The sequence below is a fragment of the Vipera berus genome, assembly GCF_964194415.1.
Source record: "Vipera berus genome assembly, chromosome: 15".
Lineage (NCBI taxonomy): Eukaryota > Metazoa > Chordata > Lepidosauria > Squamata > Viperidae > Vipera > Vipera berus.
Window position 1 is genome coordinate 4,465,305 of NC_138218.1, and position 14,978 is coordinate 4,480,282.

Sequence of the window (14,978 nt, forward strand, 5' to 3'; positions counted from 1 at the left end):
ACTGTAGGAGAGGCAGCAGATAGAACTTCAGGGTCTTTCCCTAAAAATGGGGGGCTCTGCCCTGTGTATAGCTCCAGTGGCTGGATGCCCCCCCCTTTTCTTTCTTCTAAGTCATCTGTCTTTGCGTGCACACAGGGTGACAAAGCAGAGATAACGTCTTCTTTTTTAAACTCAACTAAGTTTGAAGTCTAGTCCGATCAACCCTGCAGAGCAGTCTCCTTCCTTCCTTCCTTCCTTCCTTCCTTCCTTCCTTCCTTCCTTCCTTCCTTCCTTCCTTCCTTCCTTCCTTCCTTCCTGTCATTTTCTGACACGAAGGAAAAGCGTGCACACAGGGTGACAAAGCAGAGATAACGTCTTTTTTTTTTAAGTGGACTAAGTTTGAAGTCTAGTCTGATCAACCCTGCAGAGCAGCCTCCTTCCTTCCTTCCTTCCTTCCTTCCTTCCTTCCTTCCTTCCTTCCTTCCTTCCTTCCTTCCTTCCTTCCTTCCTTCTTTCCTTCCTTCCTTCCTTCCTTCCTTCCTTCCTTCCTTCCTTCCTTCCTTCCTTCCTTCCTTCCTTCCTTCCTGCACCCGCATTTATTGGCACCGGCTCAGGGGAGCGGATCTCGGCGGCACTAATAAATAGCAAGCCAGAAATAGGCCCCATGAGCTCCACATGTGTCTCCTCCACGGCCGGACTAAACAGGAGAACGAGAAGGGATCCATTTTCGGAGGAGATGCTTTCTCTGCAGCTCCTAGACGAGCTTCCTTGAACCGTGGCTCTGAAACCCCACTTAAATAAGGTTTTAAGTCAAGCTTTTGAGCAATTGCCTGGACTTGATCCGAGCCAGCCGGCGGCTTGGAAAACCCCAGCACAGCATCCGGTTTGAAGAAGAAGAAGGAGGAGGAGGAGGAGGTCCTTGAGGATTTCTTGACAGGGGGGCGGCGGGGGGGGGGGGTAAAAGCTGCAGAAACGAGGGCTCCCTCCCCATCCTTCGGATCCGAGCTTCCGAGGCCTGAGAGGGGAGGGGGAAAGAAAGCCAGTTTCTATGGTAACCGAGAGGAGCAAGATGAAGGGGAGATGCTCAGATGGAGCCCTCCCTTCAAGGGCTCCGGAATCTCACCTGGGCGGCTTCAAAAGGAGGAAGCCCGTGGTCCAGCCAGCCCCCTCCTCCCCTCCTCAGCTGCCCCTTAAACCGAGATCCTGCTCGAATCCTGAGATTTATAGCCGCCTGGCTGGCTGGCCGCCTATTCAAAGCACCGCTCTTTCCTCCTCCCGCGCAGGGGGAGACTGTTTCCTTCCAAAGGCGCGTCGGGCAAAAATACGTAAAAAGAGGACGAGAGAGACTCTTGGGGCTCGAAGGCATTCGAAAAGGTGGCCGAAGGGGTGCAATCCTGGTTTAATCCAGAGCAGGCTTAGGGGTACTTCTGCTTTTACTTCCCCGAACCCACTTTGGGATTATAGGCGCCGGTCACCCTTCCGGATTTCCGTCTGTCACACTCCGGGGGTGGGGTGGGTAGGTTGCCTACAGGGGTCATTTTGGGGGGATCTGGGTCACAAGGACTAGCGCCTTGTCTGTTTTGCTGACGGCCTTCTGGGAAGGGAGCGCCACCTTTGCCCGCGTCTTTGGAGTTGTGGGGGCAAAGAGGGTCAGCTCTGTGGGATTCCTCTCTGACGGAGTCGTGGAGAGGGAGGGGGGGGTCCCTCCGAGCAGCCCTCCCAAGGGGCTGATACGTAGGGGGCTTGGGCACCCCTCCCCTGCCCCCTTGGCCGTTTTCACCTGGTAGACCAGGCTGCTTTCTCGGGCTGTTGGGAGGTTTCTGCCTCTGTAGCTCCCACCAGTCTGGATGGAGCTGAGGGGCAGGGGTGGGTTCGGCCTATGCTTGCCCCCTCCCCACGCTGAGAGAAACTTTTCTGCAGGGCTGTGGGCTTGGCAGTGCGGAGGAGGAGGAGGAGGAGGAGGAGGAGGAGGAGGAGGAGAGCGAGCAAGCACGCAGGCGGAGCCGGGCACACGCAGGCGCGCGCCCACCGAGTCTGCAGAGCCAGCTGGGTGGAGAGAGAAGCAGCCCAGGGCTGCGTTGCCTGCCTGCCTCCCCTTCTGGATCTGGAGTGGGCAGCTGCCTGCCTGTGCCGGGCGGGCACCCCAGGCAGGCACACACCGTCTCCCGGCTGGCTGCGAGAGCTTGCCTTTGTCCTCCTCCAAGCAGCAGCAGCAGCAGAGGCGGGCGGCAGGTAGGCGGAGAAGGAGGAGGAGGAGGAGGGGGCCAGTCTCCGAAGCATCCCTCCTCCAGATCCTGGGAAGCTGGTGGGCAGCTGGCCCCCTCTCCTCTCCCCCCCTCTCTCCTGCAGTGCTGGGGGCAGGGAGGCCGCCTGGTGCATCCGGGGAGGAAGGGAGGGATTCTTTCTTCCCCCCTCGGCTTCCAGGAGGAACCGCCCCCACGTGGCTCCACTGGCCTTCCTCTCCTCCCCTCCCAGCCCCCTCCTCCTCCTCCTCCTCCTCTTCCAGCCGGAGAGCAGCACAGCAGCCACCGCGCACCTCTGCTCCCCCCCAGCGGCAGCCAGCCGCCTGCTGCCAGCCAGCCCAGCTGGAGGAGGGGGCGGTGGCTGCTGGCGGCGGCAGCGGCAGCAGCAGCAGCGAGCCAAGAGGGAGCATTGCGGACAATGCCCGGGCGGCCTGCACACTCCTCCTCGCCTTCTCCCAAGGAGGAGCGGCAGCAGCAGCAACCGCGCAAGCAAGAGCTGCCGCAATGACAGCCGGTGCAGCAGCCGGGCAGCGGCGGCCGCCGGCGTGAAGGGGCCGGTGGGCGCCTTTGCAAGATGAACGCCTCCCTGGATGGCGGCAGCCCCGGGAATGGGAGCGGCGGGGGCGGTGGAGAGAGCGGCGGGAGGCCCTTCTGCCTGCTGGCGGCCGGCTACCCGGACAGCCTGGACGTCTGCCTGCTGGAGGCCATCATCATTGTGTTCCTCACCGTCCTCATCATCTCGGGCAACCTGGTGGTCATCTTCGTCTTCCACTGCGCGCCGCTGCTGAACCACCACACCACCAGCTACTTCATCCAGACCATGGCCTACGCCGACCTGCTGGTGGGGGTGAGTTGCCTGGTGCCCTCCCTCTCCCTGCTCCACCACCCGGTGGCCTTCCTGCCCGAGGCGCTGGTCTGCAAGGTCTTTGGCTACGTGGTCTCGGTGCTGAAGAGCGTCTCCATGACCTCGCTGGCCTGCATCAGCCTGGACCGCTACATCGCCATCACCAAGCCCCTGACCTACAGCACGCTGGTCACCCCTTGCCGCCTGCGGGCCTGCATCCTGCTGCTCTGGCTCTACTCGGGCGCCGTCTTCCTGCCCGCCTTCTTCGAGTGGGGCAAGCCCGGCTACCACGGGGACATCTTCCGCTGGTGCGCCGACTTTTGGGACACCCGGGCCGTCTTCACCCTCTTCATCGTGGTCATGCTGTACGCGCCGGCCGCCTTGGTGGTTTGCTTCACCTACTTCAGCATCTTCCGGATCTGCCAGCAGCACACCCGAGAGATCAACGAGCGGCGGGTGCGCTTCAGCTCCCAGGAAGGGGAGGCGGCCGAGGGCCAGCCGTGCCCGGACAAGCGCTACGCCATGGTCCTCCTGCGCATCACCAGCGTCTTCTACGTCCTTTGGCTCCCGTACATCATCTACTTCCTCCTGGAGAGCTCTTCCATCTACCACAGCCGCCTGGCCGCCTTCCTGACCACCTGGCTGGCCATCAGCAATAGCTTCTGCAACTGTGTCATCTACAGCTTGTCCAACAGTGTCTTTCAGAAAGGGTTGAAGCACCTCTCGGGCGCCCTTTGCACCCCTTGCGCCAGGCACCGGGCAGCCAAGGACTCTTCCGCCGCCTCGCGCACCAAAAGACCCTCCAACGGCTGTCACGCCTGACCGGGGTGGGGTGGTGGGGTGGTCTGCCCCGAACTCAAGACATCCAGATGTGCAAAAAGAATGGGAGAGGGAAGGAGAGACCCACGTCCCCTTCTCTCGCCGGGAATGCTGCTGTTTCCCAAGGATTTCGGGAGGATTTCCACCAGCACCGGGATGCCCGCTGGGTTTCTGGGTTTCGCCTCCGGGGAAGTAGGAAGCAGGAAACGTCCACTTTGACCCTGGGGGGGGAGGGAGGGAAGGAGGGAGGGGGGGTTTTCTTCCCTGGAATGACTAATGGATGCTCTCCAGTGCCGGCAAAAAAAAAAAACCGACCCTCCACGCATTTCCTTGCCTCTTGGCCCTGATTTTTCGGAGATCTATGCTCTTTGTGCAGGAGTGTGTACCTGGTTTAATAGTGTATTCTTTGATTTGTTTGTGCATATGCCAAAGTATGTTTCGAAATCTTATGGGTCCAACTAATGATTGTTCCTCTCCGCCCCGTCCCACTCCCTGTTTCCCCCCCCCTCTCACCACGCCTGTAGCCCATAATGTAAACACTTGAACCCCTGGATCCCAGTGTGCCTGAACCAGCGGTCCCCCCCCCACTTTTTCTCTCTTAGGCTTTTTATAACTGTGGATATTCCTCCTCTACGGATCCCCTTTTGCCCCCCCCACCCCCTCCTCCTCCTCCCCTCTGTCTCACCAGGTTGTTCATTTGTGATTGAAAAGTACCCGTATTTGCATTTTTCTTAAAAGAAAGAAAGAAAGAAAGAAAGAAAGAAAGAAAGAAAGAAAGAAAGAAAGAAAGAAAGAAAGAGAAAAAGAAAGAAAGAAAGAAACTTAATGTCTATGTAGTAAAAAAAAAAAGAATGACTTTGGAGCAGACCAAATTAGCAAATGAATAAAGTGTTTCCCTCCCCCCCCCTCTCCTCCCCCTCGTTTATTTATTTATTTTTTTAATAAGTCAGCGGAGAAAGGAAAATATTTATTTTGCCCTTTTCTTGTTTTTCGATTTTGTAGCCCAACCGCTTGGGATGGTTTGGAAACGAGGCGGCTAGCTTTGTTTTTTGGGGGGGTTTTGAGGAAGTTTCTTGAAACAAATTTCTCTTTTTTAATTGTGTGTGTGTGTGTGTGTGTGTGTGTGTGTGTGTATGTGTGTGTGTATATGTATGTATATGTATATGTGTATATATATATATATATGTGTGTGTGTGAGGGTGTATATACACACACATATACACATATACATGTATATATATGTATATGTGTGTGTGTGTATATATATGTGTGTGTGTATGTGTATATATATATATATATATGTGTGTGTGTGTATATGTATGTATATGTATATGTGTATATATATATGTGTGTGAGTGTGTATATACACACATATATACACACATACATGCATACATATGTATATGTGTGCGCGTGTGTGTATGTGTGTGTGATGTATATATATATATATATATCAAAAAAATAAAGGGAACACAAGATAAGACATCCTACTATTAAATACAGTACATTGTGTTGTTTAAGTGTTCGCTTTATTTTTTTGAGCAGTGTATACACACACACACACACACACACAGAGAGACAAAATTGGATAATACGATAGGAAAAGAAAGAACTTTGGGAAAGCCAAGTTAGGAGATTGCTTACGTCGGGGATCCCGATGGGAAGTTTGAAATCTGATGGAAAGTGCTTCAGGGGACTCTAAATTTTGATAATGGGGAAGCGCAAAGGGGTGTGTGTTTTGTGTGTGTTTGTGTGTCCCTTAAACTGTCCGTTTTAAGAAAGCAGCCAGGTGTTCAGCCGGATCCACATTCTAGTAGGACGCGTCCCAGGCACTGCCTGCATTGGGGTGGTAAAATATATATATATATGTTTTTGTATTCAGACCACATTGCTGGGGTTAATCAACCAAGCCGTATCTGCAAAACAGCCGCAAGAGAAACTGGCTGAATTCTGGAAAAAAAAGAAAGACTGAGGCTGTGTCTGGCTGAGAGTTGCCAGACGCTAAGCAAAGTTCACGGAGGGGAAAGCAAAAAAAGCTATCCGCTTCTGCAGGTCCATAAGGTTGGAGGGAACTGCCAGGAGTAGGGGCAGTCTATCTTGGACTACCAATTGCTGCAAAGGAATGGGTTCTCACGCCCTGAGGGTGGCTTTTTTCTGCCTGCCCATTGTTGGAAACAGGATGCGGTGCCAAACAGGAATTTTCCTTTAAACAAGTCTTCCTTTTCCCCCCCCTCCCCCTCCCCCTGCCCCACCTTTTCTTTTTAACCTGCCATTTTGCAGGCCAGTCCTGGGAATTTCAGAACCCTGCTTGCTAGCAAACTTAGTCTCAACTCTTTCTTCGTTTCTCCCCCCCCCTCATCCCCCCAATCTGTGGACCAGCAGCTGAGATCTCCCCCTAGCTCTTTTTTGCAACATAATCCTGGGTGCAAAAAAGGACGGATATTTTAATTACCGGCTATCCCGAGCTTTAGATCACAAGGCGGTGGAGAAGCTGGTCCATATTTTGTCGTCGCTTGACGAACGAGCACTTAAGCAGCGTCACCAAGAAAGGGGATTTTTTTTTTGTTTTGTTTTGTTTTCCTCCCCGGAGAAAGAAATTTTACACAGCTGCGAAGACCTGGCAAAACTACGTCCCGGCCAGGTTCACCCGACTTTATTTTTATTTATTTATTTATTTATTTTATTACATTTATATACCGCCCTTTCCCGAAGGACTCAGGGCGGTTTACAGGGTGATTAAAAACAAAAATACAAAAGTTAAAAACAAATGAAAAAATTATATTCGTCCCTGCATAAGTAAAACCCCAGTTAAAATTAAAATTAAAACTAAAATTAAATTAAATTGTTGTTAGTTGCGAAGTCGTGTCCAACCCATCGCGACCCTATGGACAACGCTCCTCCAGGCCTTCCTGTCCTCCACCATCTTCTGGAGTCCCTTTAAGCTCATGTCTCCTGCTTCAGTGACTCCATCCAGCCACCTCATTCCCTGTCGTCCCCTTCTTCTCTTGCCCTCCACCTTTCCCAGCGTTAGGCTCTTCTCCAGTGAGCCCTTCCTTCTCATTAGGTGGCCAAAGTATTTGAGTTTTAGCTTCAGGATCTGGCCTTCTAAAGAGCAGTCAGGGTGGATCTCCTCTAGGACTGACCGGTTTGATCGCCTTGCAGTCCAAGGGACTTGCAGGAGTCTTCTCCAGCACCATAGTTCAAAGGCTTCCATTCTTTGGCGCTCAGCCTTTCTTATGGTCCAACTTTCACTGCCATACATTGCAGCTGGGAAGACTGGGAAGACTTAGATGGAGCTAAAACAACGGCGCTGAGAAAGGCATGGTTTTTTTTGTCCCGCTGTCGGGAACCCTCTTCGGCCGCGGCATCAGACATTTTTAACCTTGTCTGTCTGGATCTTGCCCTGTTAGGGGGACATTTCGTATTGCAATTTTTTTTTTTAACCTGGATTTTAGGACTTAGCACGATCCAGGTCTGTGCTGTATCCGACTCTGGATCTGGAGGCTTCGTAATAACCCTTTCCCTCTCCTGGCGGTCCCGGGGAGCAGAGTAGAGACAGAAGGGGTGTGTGTGTGTGTCCAAAAATCTCTCCCCGCTCCTGCAGGGTTAGAATCAGCACCGGCTGATGTTTTTGGCTGGCGACCTGCATTAGCACGGGGGAGCCTCGACTTACGACCGTTCGCTGAGCGACTGTTCAAAGTTACGACGGCAGCGAAAAATGGGACTTACGAGCGCTTTTCCCCACTTAACCACCTTTGCAGCAGCAGCAGCCCCCCCCCAGGGTCACATGATCAAAACTCAGCCCCCGGGCAACCGGTTCCTCTTTTACGACCGTTGCTGTGTCCCAAGATCCACGCGGATCCCCTTTCGTCACCTCCTGGAAGGCCAAATCAATGGCGAAGCCGGATTCGCTTAACAACCTTCTCAAACTGCAGCGATTGACTTAACAAGGGAGGCAAGAAAAGTGGTTAAAAGTGGGGGCAAACGTCCCTTAACACCTGCGTCGCAACCACAGAAATTTTAGGGCTGAATTCCAGCTTTAAGTCCAGAGCTATTTATTTATTACTTATCAGATTCAGAGACCAACCATCTCGCTCACGGAGTTGAGCGCAAAGAGATTAAAAAAACACCCAGCGCTCCAGTTTTGGGTTGGGGGGGCCAGGAAGATAGCCCAGCGTCCGGCTTTAAGGGGTGACCGTCTCGTACGCAGTGATCTCCCTTCGTGAGAGGGAAAACCAGAGTTTCTAGGAGCGAGGCCGAAACACCCCTCGGAGCTGGACAGGTTGCGAACAGGGGCACAGCCACGAAACGCCCAGCAGCTTCGGACTTAATCCAGAGCAAAAGCAGAGAAAATAACAGGATTGGGGGGGGGCGCTGGTTGTGGTCCGCATCGGGAGAGGCGAGAATCAGACCAAAGGGCTGGATCCATCAAGAACAGCCTCAGAAAATTGTCTCTGAAAATTTATTGTGTGGGGTTTTTTTGTGTTTTTTTTTTGCATTTGTGGTGGGGAGAAGTTAACAGGCCTTGCTGCATAATTTAAAGCCAGCAGTATTTAGTTGTGTAAAAGAACAAACAACGCAGTTCCGGATGCGCTGTTTTATACCTGTCACGACAGCTGGAGTATCCAGCCTTTGATATATATATATATATATCTGTAAGTTTATTTAATTGTAGGGAAAATAAACAAGCAGTGCTGCTCTTCTGGATAGGTAGGGAAACAAGAAGCAATTTCAACAATTTCAACAATCCATCATCTTGATTTTTACTCCTGGAGAGAAATCTCTTTACAGTTTGTGTCGCTAACGAGCCAAAGGGCCAAAGCAGTAGGAACCAGGGCTTTTTTTTTTCTCATCGAACGCTCAGAACGGAGTGCCGGCACCTTTTTTGGATGGAACCTTGTAGGGTAGGCAAGGCGGTTTGTATGACATGTGTGAGTTCCGGCACCTTTTTCTTTTACAAAAAAAAGCACGGGTAGGAATAAACCTAATCTGTGTCTTTACGACCTAGGGACTTTTACCCGCGGATTCTTGGACAATAATGGTGCGTCGTTGATTTTTGCTGGCTTTCAGGGTCCAGCTAGTCGGACTTGGGAGGTTTCAGTGTAAAAAAACCAAAAGTATTTGCTTTATTCCCACCCCAGCTCCTGGCTCCCTGGAGGCTTCTCTTGAATGCCACCCCATTCTTACTGGCAGGAAAAGTTCTGGCGCTTTGTCCCCAAAAGAACTTGTGTGTTTTGCTTGGCAGGGACATCTGGCGTGCGAAATGCGTCCAAGGCTCTTTGGTCCTTCCTCTGATAGCCTGGGGGGGATGCCTCCCCGGGACGTCGTGCTTCACTCTTGAGTCTCCAGCTTTTGGGTTGGGTCACACACCAAAAAAGGGTGTTTACCAATAAAGGAGAATATTTGTAGCTCAGGATGGAGATTGGTGCAGCCTGAGCTTGGTGGCTTTCTTGCAGACCTTTCCTTACCTAACCAGGTAACATCATCAGTGGGAAGAGGAGGAGGAGAAGGACAATGGGGTCTTTGGTGCTCTGTGAGCTTGGTGGCTTTCTTGCAGACATTTCATGAGCCAACTAGGGAACATCATCAGTTGTAGAAGGGGGTAAGGTTTTCAGAGAGGAAGAGAAAGAGGAAGAAGAGGAGGAGGAGGAGGACGTCGACAACTGTGGGGTCTCTGGTGCTCTCTGAGCTTGGTGGTTTTCTTGCAGACATTTCATGACCCAACTAGGTAACATCATCAGTGGGAGGAGGAAGAGGAGGAGGAGGAGGAGGACTGTGGGGTCCTTGGTGCTCTCTGAGCTTGGTGGCTTTCTTGCAGACATTTCATGACCCAACTAGGTAACATCATCAGTGGGAGGAGGAAGAGGAGGAGGAGGAGGAGGACTGTGGGGTCCTTGGTGCTCTCTGAGCTTGGTGGCTTTCTTGCAGACATTTCTTGACCCAACTAGGTAACATCATCAGTGGGAGGAGGAAGAGGAGGAGGAGGAGGAGGACTGTGGGGTCCTTGGTGCTCTCTGAGCTTGGTGGCTTTCTTGCAGACATTTCATGACCCAACTAGGTAACATCATCAGTGGGAGGAGGAAGAGGAGGAGGAGGAGGAGGACTGTGGGGTCCTTGGTGCTCTCTGAGCTTGGTGGCTTTCTTGCAGATGTTTCATGACCCAACTAGGTAACATCATCAGTGGGAGGAGGAAGAGGAGGAGGAGGAGGAGGACTGTGGGGTCCTTGGTGCTCTCTGAGCTTGGTGGCTTTCTTGCAGACATTTCTTGACCCAACTAGGTAACATCATCAGTGGGAGGAGGAAGAGGAGGAGGAGGAGGAGGACTGTGGGGTCCTTGGTGCTCTCTGAGCTTGGTGGCTTTCTTGCAGACATTTCATGACCCAACTAGGTAACATCATCAGTGGGAGGAGGAAGAGGAGGAGGAGGAGGAGGACTGTGGGGTCCTTGGTGCTCTCTGAGCTTGGTGGCTTTCTTGCAGATGTTTCATGACCCAACTAGGTAACATCATCAGTGGGAGGAGGAAGAGGAGGAGGAGGAGGAGGACTGTGGGGTCCTTGGTGCTCTCTGAGCTTGGTGGCTTTCTTGCAGACATTTCTTGACCCAACTAGGTAACATCATCAGTGGGAGGAGGAAGAGGAGGAGGAAGAAGAGGACTGTGGGGTCCTTGGTGCTCTCTGAGCTTGGTGGCTTTCTTGCAGATGTTTCATGACTAACATCATCAGTGGGAGGAGGAAGAGGAGGAGGAGGAGGACTGTGGGGTCCTTGGTGCTCTCTGAGCTTGGTGGCTTTCTTGCAGACATTTCTTGACCCAACTAGGTAACATCATCAGTGGGAGAAGGAAGATGAGGAGGAGGAGGATTGTGGGGTCCCTGGTGCTCTCTGAGCTTGGTGGGTTGTTTTTTTTTCCCCAGACTTCTCATTACCCACTGAAGATGTTACCTAGTTTGGTAATGCAACGTTGCAAGAAAGCCACCAAGCTCAGAGAGCACAAAGGACCCCACAGTCCTCCTCCTCCCACTGATGATGTTACCTGGTTAGGTAATAAAAGGCCTGCAAGAAAACCACCAAGCCAAGGACCCCACAGTTCTCCTCCTCCTCCTCCTCCTCCTCCTCCTCCTCCTCCTCCTCCTCCTCCTCCTCCCCCCCCACTGATGATGTTACCTGGTTAAGATAATGAAATATCTGCAAGCTCTGAGAGTACCAAGGACCCCCCCAAAGAGTGTTCAGTCCCACGTTCAGCGGGGACAACTTAGAAAAGGGCTCCATAAGTTATCTTCCTCTCTTCCCATCTTTTTCCCAACCCCGAGCAGGTTTTCAACGCAGACTTTTCTCCCCTCACCCACGAAAGATCCAAAGATTGTGCACACCCCCTGTGCTTAAGTAAAAAAAAAAAAAAAAGGCTTCAGGCCCTGGGGTGAGGGAGGTGGGTGGGTGGGAAGGATGCAGTAGCTTCACTCCAGCGAGAAACGAGCTTTTTCGGAAAGGGCCAGAGCCAAAAATGAGCTGGGCGCTTCCGTTTTTTTAGATCGCGGGCTAAATTCTGTCTTAATTTCCACATTGCCCGCACCTTCTCTTCGGGTGGACGAGGTAGATAATACGGGTGTTTGCGGCCACAATAGCCGGAGAAATTTGTCGCTAAACCCGCTGTTGAAACCATTCCAGGCCGTCCCATTAAGAAGCCATTCGGGGGTGGGTGGGAGGTAAATGTGTAAATTCCTTTGCGGGTCTAAGCTGCAAAGTGTTGCTGCTTAATTCAAGCAACACGTTGCTGCAGTTGCGGCTCTTTATTCTTCCAATTTCTCTGAACGTCCCCGATTCAGCCGAAAACTTTCCGCGCCTAAGCCGGGACGCTCGCGAAGCGCGTTCCCCGTTCCCCCCCACCCCCTTTTTTTACGACCTTCCTTTGCCAACGCTTGCCAAGCGAATCGCCGCAGTTGTGAAGCTAGCAACACCGTCGCTCAACGAACTGGGGTTCCCCCCCCCTCCCTTGACTTTGCTCGTCAGAAAGTCACAAAAGGTGGATGCCACGATCCCCCTTTCCGGGACGTCATAACTATGAATCGGCGTCTGAATTCGGATCACGGGACCGCGGGCATGCTGCGGCGGCCGTTCAGTGTGAAAAATGGTCTCAAGTCACCCTTTTTCAGCGCGGTGGCCAGTTCGAACAGCCGCTGAAATAGCGTTTTGTCTATTTTTAGGCTGGCCGTGTTCCTCCGGGACCCTTCCTCTCTCTTTTCTCGGCTTGTACATTTTTGTTTTAATGTCCCCCTTAATGCCCCCTCAAACTGGAACCAGCGCATTTGGGCACGTTCCCCATCGATCTCGCTGACCTCCTTTTCCCGCCGATCGCTCCCCGTAAAGAGACACACACACACACACCCATCACACTGGCTTGGTGTGTGTGTGTGTGTGCAGCACACACACCCTTTTTTTCCTTTTTTTTGTCTGCAGCTGCCTTCGGTCTGCCGATGAGGAGGCTGCCGGAGGGCTGTTCGGCCAAGAGCTTCTTTTGAGATTTTTTTTCTTGTGGGAAATTTGAGTGCTAAAAGGAGCGCAGCTGAAGAGGTTGGCATCACTTGGGGATTGAACTCTTTTATTTTTAGAAACGGGGGGTTTATTGCCATATTTGGCCTGAAACAATGGCTTATTGTGACTTTATTGTTCCTCGCCAAGCCGGGCTGGGTCCTTCCCCACCTGTTCTGCCTTTTGTTGGGCGGATCCAGCCGGGCACGGAGGGGGCAAAAAGGCTAGCTTTGTTGGCAAGCTTTTTCTTTCGGGGTGACTAATTCCACGTCTTAAGAATAGTCAGTTTCCTGTGTAGGCTTCGCAAGGAGGAGTGGCGCGTTTGGGGGGATGAGGTCGTGCGATTCCCTACGTATATCCCAGTCGGAAGGGACAAATACGGATTTGACGGACAACGGGTCTCGTATCCTGAAGGAATAACCCTTTAATTTTTTATTTTATTTTTAAATTTTAATTCCATTTATATCCCGCCCTTCTCCAAAGACTCAGGGCGGCTTACAAGCTTAGCAGTAGCCTTCATTCTATGTATATTTTTATTTTTATTTTATTTTAATTCCATTTATATCCCGCCCTTCTCCGAAGACTCAGGGCGGCTTACAAGCTTAGCAGTAGCCTTCATTCTATGTATATGCCTGCTTATTAGGGCTTTCACACACACACCCCAAGCGGCATTATTACAAAGTCAGCTTAATTGCCCCCAACAATCTGGGTCCTCCTGGGTCCTTTGCCGACCGAATCCTTTTTTGTGAGCACCGGGGAAAAAAAATAAAATAAAATCACCCCAGACCTTCTGAGACGGTGCGTTAAATCACCCAGGGGAGACTTTTCTTGTTCTTGACGCCCTCCCTGTATTTTGGACTCGGGGCATCTCGTTTTGAAGCCCAGGCTGGGTCGTTCGCCTTTAGTCAGCTGTGCTGCGCAAGCTGTAGCACGAAGCAGAAGCGGAATCGTCAAGAGTTGGAAGGGAGCTTGGAGGTCATCTAGTCCAACCCCCCTCCTGCCCGGTCAGGAAGACCCTTACCCCCGTTTCGGACAGATGGCGGTCCAGTCTCTTCCCGAAAGCGCGGACCTTGCAGATTTAATGCCGGAAGATGGCTGCTTTTCCAGAAAGCCACCCCTGGAAAATTTCGGGGAAGAAGGAGAGGGATGTCCAGCAAAGAGTCCAGATTGGCCAATGTCCAGTCCCTGCTGAAAACCCCTGGCTTTCCTTCCTCTCCCCAGCAGATCCCTCTCCTTCCCTCTCTTTTCCTGCCTTTTCTATTTTCCATCCAGGATTACCCTAAAAGAGTGTTTCTCAGACCTTCCCTTTCTCCTTCCCCCTTTCTCTCCCTTCCTCCTTTCCTTTCCTTTCCTTTTTTTCCCTTCCTCCTTTCCCCTTTCTCTCCCTATCTTTCCTTTCGTTTCCTTTCATTTCCTTTCCTTTCCTTTTTTCCCCTTTCCTTTCCTTCCCTTCCCTTCCCTTCCCTTCCTTTCCTTTCCTTTCCTTTCCTTTCCTTCCTTTCCTTCCCTTCCCTTCTTCATCCTTTCCTTCCCTTTCCTTTCCTTCCCTTCCCTTCCCTTCTTCATCCTTTCCTTCCCTTTCCTTTCCTTCCCTTCCCTTCCCTTCTTCATCCTTTCCTTCCCTTCCCTTCCCTTCTTCATCCTTTCCTTCCCTTTCCTTTCCTTCCCTTCCCTTCCCTTCCTTCCCTTCCTGTCCTTTCCTTCCCTTCCTTCCCTTCCTTTCCTTTCCTTTCCTTTCCTTTCCTTTCCTTTCCTTCCCTTCCTTCCCTTCCTTTCCTTTCCTTTCCTTTCCTTTCCTTTCCTTTCCTTTCCTTTCCTTTCCTTTCCTTCCCTTCCCTTCCCTTCTTCATCCTTCCCTTCCTTTCCTTTCCTTCCCTTCCTTCCCTTCCTTTCCTTTCCTTTCCTTTCCTTTCCTTTCCTTTCCTTTCCTTCCCTTCCCTTCCCTTCTTCATCCTTCCCTTCCTTTCCTTTCCTTCCCTTCCTTCCCTTCCTTTCCTTTCCTTTCCTTTCCTTTCCTTTCCTTTCCTTTCCTTTCCTTCCCTTCCCTTCCCTTCCCTTCTTCATCCTTCCCTTCCTTTCCTTTCCTTTCCTTTCCTTTCCTTCCCTTCCCTTCCCTTCCCTTCCCTTCCCTTCCTTCCCTTCCTTTCCTTTCCTTCCCTTCCCTTCCCTTCCTTCCCTTCCTTTCCTTTCCTTTCCTTTCCTTTCCTTCCCTTCCCTTCCTTTCCCCTTTCCCCTTTCCCCTTTCCCCTTTCCCCTTTCCCCTTTCCCCTTTCCCCTTTCCTTTCTTCAGCACCGGAAACCTGAGCTGGTCTCCCAGCCAGCTATAAAAACAGGATTCCTACTCACACAATGGTCGAGCTGCCCTTTTTGTATTCCCGAGTCCCAGCTGGCCTTTTTGTTAAAAAAAAAAAAAGTTTCTCTTTTCCGGTCACTTTCTCTTGCCACTAAACAGCATGTTCCAGTAGCAAGAACATTTGTGTGTGTGTGTTTGTGTGTGTGTGTGTGTGTGTATTGCATTGATGCCCGGTATTAAAAGGACCGCCAGCCGTCAAAAAAGCCACACACACACA

At 51.6% G+C, this 14,978-nt stretch overlaps 2 protein-coding genes across 4 annotated transcripts in view; both read left to right on the top strand.

Moving 5' to 3' along the window:
- Positions 1-14,978, top strand: part of RABGAP1 (RAB GTPase activating protein 1) — a 68,587-nt gene that overhangs the window by 27,683 nt on the left and 25,926 nt on the right. The window lies entirely within an intron of this gene.
- GPR21 (G protein-coupled receptor 21) lies at positions 2,797-4,101 on the top strand (the record flags this gene model as incomplete). Its single annotated transcript, XM_081339633.1, has 1 exon — positions 2,797-4,101. The coding sequence occupies one exon, from the start codon at positions 2,797-2,799 to the stop codon at positions 3,886-3,888; it is 1,092 nt and encodes a 363-aa protein (XP_081195759.1). The 3' UTR covers positions 3,889-4,101.